Genomic DNA, 8,516 nt, shown 5'->3' on the forward strand with positions numbered 1-8,516 from the left:
ACAGCAGATAGTAAACAAACATACCAGACTCAATCATGGTATGTACTAATGTGTCAATTTCCTCACATAGTGCACTAGGGCACAGAGTGTCACAACTATCGAGATAACGATTATCCAAACCTAGTACACTGTACATTGGACTGGGCGTTTTTTAGGTTAGGTATGACTGGTTGGAAATGATGGAAAATCAAACCAACTCGATCAAACATTATTACATTCATTGTTTCTTGTAGGCCTAGATAACGTCGTGATACGTTTTTTAAATAAGTTAATGTTTTCTCAATTCATAAAATGTATTTACATACTTTGTATGATCTGATCCCTTGGTCGAGATTTTATACAGTGTCTGCATTTACTAAACCATTACGTAATATTATTCAATGACTATACTAATCACAGTAACCATAATCGTGCGATACTACCCTAAGTAGAATCGGTCCGATTTTTTGTCAATCTAATAATAGATAATAATAAACAATCTAAAAATAAAGATAATAAACACTGTTATCATTGCTTTATTTGACGTTTTTCCAAAATTTATTTTAATATAAACTTATCGTGATATTGCATCAGATATACTTTGTCAAGGCTTGAGTACCAACACATATCAAGTGATTTATGGTGGAAGTGTCATCAAGTATAAAAGGTAAGGCCATAAACGTATGTTATTACTTAATTATCATTTCATAAAGTTCATTTATCATTATTTATCCTCTGATCACCACTATAATATTATCGAAACTGACGGATTTAAGTATGATGTTAAACTAAAGTTATTCATCTATTTAAAAAAAATTAAATGTGTAATTGTTTGGTAACATTCGTTAAAATCGAAAATCCCTTTGGAAAGATCAAACAAAAGCGTATTTCCTTACCAAGTTTAAACTGCTTTCAATTTATTTAAATAAGACCAACAATTTAAAAACATCACCTAGTTATTTTATAGGACAGCGGGTATTAGTGTCTCTTTTCATTCGAGTGGAAGAAAAAGAATAAAACATGATATGAAGTTTGTGGTACACCGCGTGTGTGTTCTTAAAACGTTGAGTTTCACGACGTCATGAATATACTTCGATGTTCGTCAGGGTGAGAATGTGGGGGTGGGGGAGCAAATGCTTCGTAATAAAATACATGTCTAGAACACACAATCCTGAGCTAAATGCAAAAGTTTGAAGTCTTAAAGTTTCCTTTTATTATTTTAATTGAGATGAATTCCTAGGTTAATATTTCCTCCATTCATATCAACAAAGCTGAAAAAAATTAAGAGATATTTTAGAGCAACATAATTCGTATGTCATGATGTCTGTCAAACTTACACGCAAAAATGCAAGCGTATTTAAAAGTTTCTCTCCTATTGGTTCCATTCTATCATCAATTAACAAAACTGAATTTCGTTCATTTTGTGTAATTTATAGAAAAAATGGCACATCCACGAACAGTGAGCGAATCACGCTCTAGATCTGCTAGTAAACTGGAACAGAACTTGGATAATATAGGAGCTCCGTTAACCTACGGCACTGAACTGTATAATCCAAGAACAACCCATGGAGCCGTGCTGCATGAACATGAAGATTTCGGTGAACTTTCAAGAAGGTAAAAATACAATTTCTAAAAATACAAAATGGGCATGTAACCAACAGAACAATATTGTGATATGTTGTTATATTTGGTAAATACAGTTAAACTTCCGTGAGTGGCCACCTCCCGTAAGCGGCCACCTAGCTTAACGACACTTTCAAAAGCCCGTTTGTTCTTCCTATCTATACTAGTTAGTGCATTTGGTACCTCGGCCGCGGCCACTGTTTTTTACTAACAATTTGGTTGATTGTAAAAAAAAAAAATCGTATTAACCTTTGACAACAAAAATACAATTTTGATCATATTGTACCTTATATAGGCCTATTAGCTTAATTTCGAAGCGATTTTAAAAACATTTCTGTGAAGAACATTCCTCCTGTGTTTTGTAGATGATGAGAAAACTACACAGATTTTTACCGATCATGTAAAAGACCGAGATAAAAGCTTTTAAAATTTGTCTGAAAATCATAAATAATACATGTCTAGGCCAGCTGAAATTATTTTTTAGCAATTTCTTATCTTGATCTTTTCCTTATTACTTTGGATGGAACCTTTCCATTATTATTTTGATCAATAATAAGTGTATTGTTACGTAATCCATTTGTTGTTTATCCTTTCTGAATAAGTTTCACCAAAGTTATTCACCTAGCTAAACATTCACGTACATAGCCTAAAGTTTACTGAATGAGGGCAATTCATCCCTGCTATCGCTATCCAAAGATAAGAAGAACTTAGTCATTGCCATTCTGAACTTTATAATATCCTGCAAATAGTTTTAATTCAATATTTTTTTTTTCAAAATGAGAAGCTAAAAATATAGGCCTAAAACAAATTATTTTATACATTAAGTAACATATCAGCTTCGGCTTGGATGGACCACCCTTGTTAAATATTGTTGAAATATAGTAATATATAAAATGCTATATAAATATAATATTAAGATATATTTATAATAATAATTAATATTCTAATTCATTTTGTATGATCTTTGAACTTTGACCTGTCTATGATAATATCAGTGAATTGAACAAGAAAAAGAAGTAAGTACTGCAGTATTTAGTTATTTATATTATATATTTTTTTTTTATTTTTTTTTTCTTTTCTCTTTCTTTTTTACTGTTAACAAGTCAGTAGAATTTGTGCTGCTTGATATTATGTAATTGTGAACCATTATTAACTTGTTGTACCTGTGTATATATATATTGTAATAACTGTATGACTTTATTTTGTAAACATTTTGTATGGGTCGAACCTCTTGTTACGAGAGTGTTCCTCCGTTTTAAAGGAGAGTAACCAATAAATATTATTATTGCTAGTTAGCTAGTTTGGTTATTCTATCTAAATTGTTTATTTCGACAGAAAATAATGCGCATGCGCACTTCTTTGAAATCTGAATCGATAAACTTTGCTTTGCTTTGCTATTAATTAGAGGGCGCTATTGGATGCTTCGGCAAGAGCTACAAAGTTGTCTATGTGTACAGCTAAATAATTATTATAAAAAAACCTGAAATGTACATAATCCGTATTTAAGTTAATACCTATATTTTTTTTAAAAGGGACATGGCGATGGCCGAGACTGGTGAGACTTCTGAAGAATATGATATCCGATGGCGTTCAATCTACATTACGTATCTCACTGTGTTTTTATCAAGTACAGGTACGATAACACTTAACCTTGGACGAAACGTAGGCACAACCCATGAAAGTTAATACATCCATAATTATTACTCCATGATAAAGTAGTTCGGATGGTTCAATGCGTTTTGATTGGGCATTTGCTTGCGGCGCGCTTGGTTAAGTTGTTAAAGTGGCAACACTGCCTTACTATAGTGGGTACTGGACCAGAGAAGCCCTTGATCAATGTTAGGACCAATCAAGGTACTTTAAACAGTCCTGGCTTTATTTGTGTCAAACCTACCTGGCGGTAATTATCGCTGTTGGTTTCGATTGAATAAAAAATAAAATAAAGAGAAATTAAGATCCTTAACCGAAAAATCTAATGAAAAACTTTTTCAAATGATCTTTGCGCACAATAAGTGACTTTTAGAAATTAAACTAATTAAAGAAATTGTTTCTTTAACCAACTTCAGACTTATGCTAAATTCATATTCTTATTTATTCATTTATTAAAAAATAGGATTGTATTGTATTTTCAGGTTTTTCATTGGTCTTGCCGTCTATATGGCCGTATATACAAAGTGTAAGTCATACAACTTTATCAGCTACTAGAAATTCACCAACATATTATTTTGAAGATTTTAGTAATTTAACCTAATGATTTTAAAAACGAATCGTAGAGAGATGTTAGACATGTTTTAATTTAATACTAGAAGTATTAGGTCAACTGTTATGATTATTTTATACAGGTAAATAGTGACGCAGGGCCCGAGATACTTGGTTGGACAATCGCTACATTCGGCTTAGCTCAGTGCATCGGTGCACTGTTCTTCGGTTGGTGGGCAGATCGTTTCAAAGTAATCAAGATAGCAATGATAGTCTCTGTTCTACTGACTATCATTGGAAACGTAATATATGCCTATGCAGCAGTTCCGAGTAACGTAACCACCGGAGTAGTGATGATAATTATCGGTAGATTTTCTGTTGGTCTTGGTGCAGGTACGTTTGTCGAAAACTTTGACTAAGAACTTGATTCTTCAGCTGTCGTTAGATAGATGCTAACTGACCATCGCAAGTCATTTAGATACAACTAGACTTGTATCTAAATGACTTGCGATGGTCAGTTAAAACCTTTCTAATGACGGGAGATTTCCAATGCTCTTAAAAGTTAAGATTCGTCCACTTTTCCACCACTAAAGTTCATTAATACATTCGTATAACATAAACTTTTCCATAGCATTTTCTACTCTTTAGTTTCTTTGCTTCCTTCTATTTCGAATACCTTTTCTATAACCTCCCCTCCATTCAACATTCATTCAACAATCTCATTTCCCATGCATACGTCTCCTCCAATCAGCAACCTCCACACTCTTTTTTTAACTTTTACATTTCTCCACCAATCAGAAACCTACACATCATCTTTCTTTCACTTTTCTATGCAATTCTGCCTCATTACATTACATTGACTTGACAAATCGCTTTAAAACAAAAGAAAAGTAATATAAATACAAATAAAACCAATCGAAAAAAAATAGAAAAGTACATCAAGTACAATTTATACATTTTATGTAACTTGTCACAAATTCACTGTTTCGTTTATTTATAGGTGACGTCGCTTTAGGTAGAACTTATGTATCAGCAGCAACAACAATGACAGAACGAACTAAAGCTGTAGCGACACTAAGCGCCGCCATTGCTGTCGGCTACATTGCGGGACCACGTAAGTTTAAGTTTATCTACTGTGAACTTGTGATTGGTCAAATCACTGCGTTGCGCGTACGTCATGCATTGTTTAGTGAATAAGTTATATTAGATAGAAAAGAAGAGGTGATATTTTAAAAAATAAGATTTATTTTAGTTTTGCAGACGGTATTTACTAAGATTGGCGAGGAAGGAGTGACATGGGAAGCAATTCAATTCACATTAAATATGTACACAACACCAGTTTACACTAGCGCCTTTCTTGGTATACTCAACATCATCTTGCTGGCTCTCAGATTTAAGGACTGTCCTCTATCTTTTAACGAAAGTGACGACGCAGAACCCGGAGAAAACAAAGAAGCAAACGGTAAGTGTTGCTTGGAGCTATGTCGCCTAATTCTTTTTATGAGCAATTGTTGTTGAATTTGCTTACACAGTGAGCAGAGCTCTTCCACCGATGTTTACGCGCTTGAGTGAAAACTCCCTATACTAAAAATATCTCTTTGTATTGTGACTTTGTCCTACTGCTACACGAAAGAGGATTGTTTAAAGGTAGACATAGATATAGCTAGGGAACTTTAAGGTCTATAAAGTTCAGATCGTAGATATGGTTAGTGATAGTTGATGAACAAAAGCTACTTATTTTCTTGTAAAGAAACTGTTGTGGAGGAGGAGAATTTGTTAGATTGGGTAGCAGTAGGGGCAACGTGTTTCCAGTTCTGTGTGACAACTTTAATATTCGCTGCCTACGACACGTAAGTATAATGTGACAACATTATGTACGGTACTGTACTTAAAACATCAGTCTCCATTAGATAAAGGTGATTAATATGACGCACAGTTGAAAAGTTAAAACTTACGACGTTACGAATTGTCTTCAATTAATTATTTTGTTAATATACATAAAGTAACTATTTTTCTAAACTTTTAAACCACTTTTTTTATAGTTGTGGTTGATTACTGAAGTTAATTAAGGACCATGTGATATTTAGTATAGAATTAATTAACGTATATACAAAGCTTTTTTCCATTTGATACTCCTTTAAGATTGTTACCCCTCGCTCATGAGAATTCAACACAGGTAAGATAAAACAAAGCAAACACAGAGGTTGGAAATGAAATTTTGTTTTTTTTTTATATTGTGTAGGATTGGCACGACATTTATAATGGATATGTATGGTTATGAACCGGACACTGCTGTACTTTATCAAGGTCTTCTACTTTCGGCTGTTGCCGCCGTATTTGTAGTTGTCGTCTTCTGCCTGAAGTTTCTGAAAAGGTACGTACACAAGTTTGGCATTATAAATTACAGATGGAATGGTTGTAGCGCACGAAACTGCGCACACATCTAATTGTGTTGTGTACAGCCATTCGACTAGACTTGCCCAAGTCTGTATTTATTGTCTTTTTTTATGTTAGTCGACGTTTCGAGTTTTGTCTGAAAATACAAGCTCAAGTAGTATATGTGAAACGCCATATGTGCTGTTTTTCTGACGATGACGAAATAAAATTGGTTATATAAATCGATACGATTATTATTCACTATACAATATAAGGAGGAATCGAATTATCTTTCTTATTTTTCTTTTCGGTTTTTTTTGCTAGGATATTAAGTGAACGTGCTTTATTTTTGGCTGGTTTTGTAATTACTCTTGCTGGTGTGTTTATTATGATGCCATGGGGAACTAATACAATGCTGGACGAACAAGGTAAGAAAGAACACTAAAGCATGTTTCTGCTTTCAAATAACATTACAGGCATTGGAGTTATATCAGAGGTACATCGCATTGGTTCTATCTTAGTGTACAATGGATACAAAATTGCGCTGATCATTATATAATACAGCTATAGCTGCAATGTGAGAGTATGTTTCCAGTTGTTTTAAAACAAATGACTTGGGTAATATTTTGAAGCGGTTATAGATGCTACACGACAAAATTATCCTGGTTGCGACGCCACATCGGCTGATCTGGATTTTCTTATTCTGAATTATCTTTTCTACAGCAAAGAGAGCAGCAGAAGAGGAAGTTTCTCTTTTCAACGCTCCTATCGATTCCGGTGGAAATATAACATACAAGATTTGCTATCAGGATTACGGTTGGTGCGAAACCACGGCGTTCATTAGCTTTCCCCAATACCTGATCGGGTTTATTTTAAACATGGGCATAGGATATGGAATTTCTGTCATCATGGCGTCGACAATTTACTCAAAAGTTCTTGGAAATTTGAATCAGGTAAGATCATTGCGTTGATGGCTGTTGATGGCTATAGTTACGGTTACCGTCTTTTTAGAGAGAGAGTGATAATGACAAAGGTCTTGTGAATTTGAATTAGGTAAGAAGATTGCGTCGATGGCTGTGGTCACGGTGACTGTCTCTTTACGATGTACTGTTAAGAGACAGTCATGTCCGAAACCACGGTGCCGATTCTTTTATGGTATTATGTCTGCTAGCTGAGTGCCACTAGACCTCCTTATGTGGAAAGCCCACAGAATGGACCCAACAACAGCGCCCTCAACCACTATGATGGACAGAAAACCCCATAATGAAAATAGTTTTTATTTAATATAACCAAAGATCGTATATACGATCTTTGCTATACGACAGATTTTACCAACACGGCTCTGATACCGCACGTATAGGCCTAAAAGAGTTGTTGTGTAGTATTAAACACAGTTGTGACAATGTTTACAATTTTATTTTATCAATCTTTTTTTACAATTTAGGGTAAAATGATGGGGTGGCTGACTGCAGCTGCCAGTGTTGCTCGTATCATAGGCCCAATATTCATCTCTCAAGTGTATGAATCTCAAGGCCCTCGTATGGCATTCGGCATCATGTGTCTTATTGTTATTGTATCTATATTCATGATCGCCATTTTGTACGAGAGGTTTGTACCGTACGGAATGCGAGAAATCTATAAAATACATTTTGAAGATTTGAACTCGGAAAGTGACTTCGGTGACAAAAGTAAAGAGAATGCAGGATTTGTCGCTGACGATGAATTAGGAACGAAGTTCTGAGGCTACATACATTCCACTTTTATAACCAACAATACAAGAGAAAATCTGAATATTACTATATAGTCAAGGTAGAGATTGATTTGCGAACGACTTGTAAAATAGAAATATGATTCCTTCTGGAAATGGGAAAATCATTAAATCGTTCATATTTATTTCATCTTTGAGAGTTTAAACGGGTGTTGCGAAAAGAAATATTACTTAAAGTGTTTTAAGTAAGCTTACTACAGTACTGTACTTATCTATTAATTGTTAATTTACTAAATACATTGGTTTTCCTTAGAATTGTTTCAGGCGCACCAATAGTAAGAATAATTATTGTCTTGCCTTAATAAAACAGCAGCTGGAAATCAAACCTTTAGGTGACGGCGCCCTCCTAGCTATATAGGATATATACATACATTAATGATAAAAAAGAAACGATCACGTAATATATATATATATAATCATATAGGCCTAATTCTTGTATATATTGCTATACATATATTTGCAAACATAAACCGTGGCCTACAGATGATTGAACCTATTGTGCTATTTGAAAATTTCTCTGAACGATTTCAAAATAAATATTAGTAATAACATTTTTTCTCTGTTTCTTTCC

At 34.0% G+C, this 8,516-nt stretch overlaps 1 protein-coding gene across 1 annotated transcript; it reads left to right on the forward strand.

The window, feature by feature from the left end:
• Positions 1-1,420: 1,420 nt before the first annotated feature.
• On the forward strand, positions 1,421-7,918 carry LOC140049862 (major facilitator superfamily domain-containing protein 8-like). The gene is made up of 11 exons (XM_072094813.1): positions 1,421-1,593; positions 3,135-3,235; positions 3,735-3,778; positions 3,945-4,194; positions 4,802-4,915; positions 5,054-5,263; positions 5,552-5,651; positions 6,044-6,175; positions 6,502-6,605; positions 6,901-7,130; positions 7,622-7,918. The coding sequence occupies exons 1-11, from the start codon at positions 1,421-1,423 to the stop codon at positions 7,916-7,918; spliced, it is 1,755 nt and encodes a 584-aa protein (XP_071950914.1).
• Positions 7,919-8,516: the final 598 nt, after the last annotated feature.

This window comes from Antedon mediterranea, chromosome 5 (assembly GCF_964355755.1).
Source record: "Antedon mediterranea chromosome 5, ecAntMedi1.1, whole genome shotgun sequence".
Lineage (NCBI taxonomy): Eukaryota > Metazoa > Echinodermata > Crinoidea > Comatulida > Antedonidae > Antedon > Antedon mediterranea.

Excerpts from the sequence above, each read along its gene's own strand:
- LOC140049862 (XM_072094813.1), top strand. The coding sequence starts at position 1,421 with ATGGCACATCCACGAACAGTGAGCGAATCACGCTCTAGATCTGCTAGT. Across the intron at positions 3,779-3,944 it reads TATGGCCGTATATACAAAGT|GTAAATAGTGACGCAGGGCC; the intron begins GTAAGTCATACA and ends TATTTTATACAG. Across the intron at positions 5,652-6,043 it reads ATATTCGCTGCCTACGACAC|GATTGGCACGACATTTATAA; the intron begins GTAAGTATAATG and ends TATATTGTGTAG.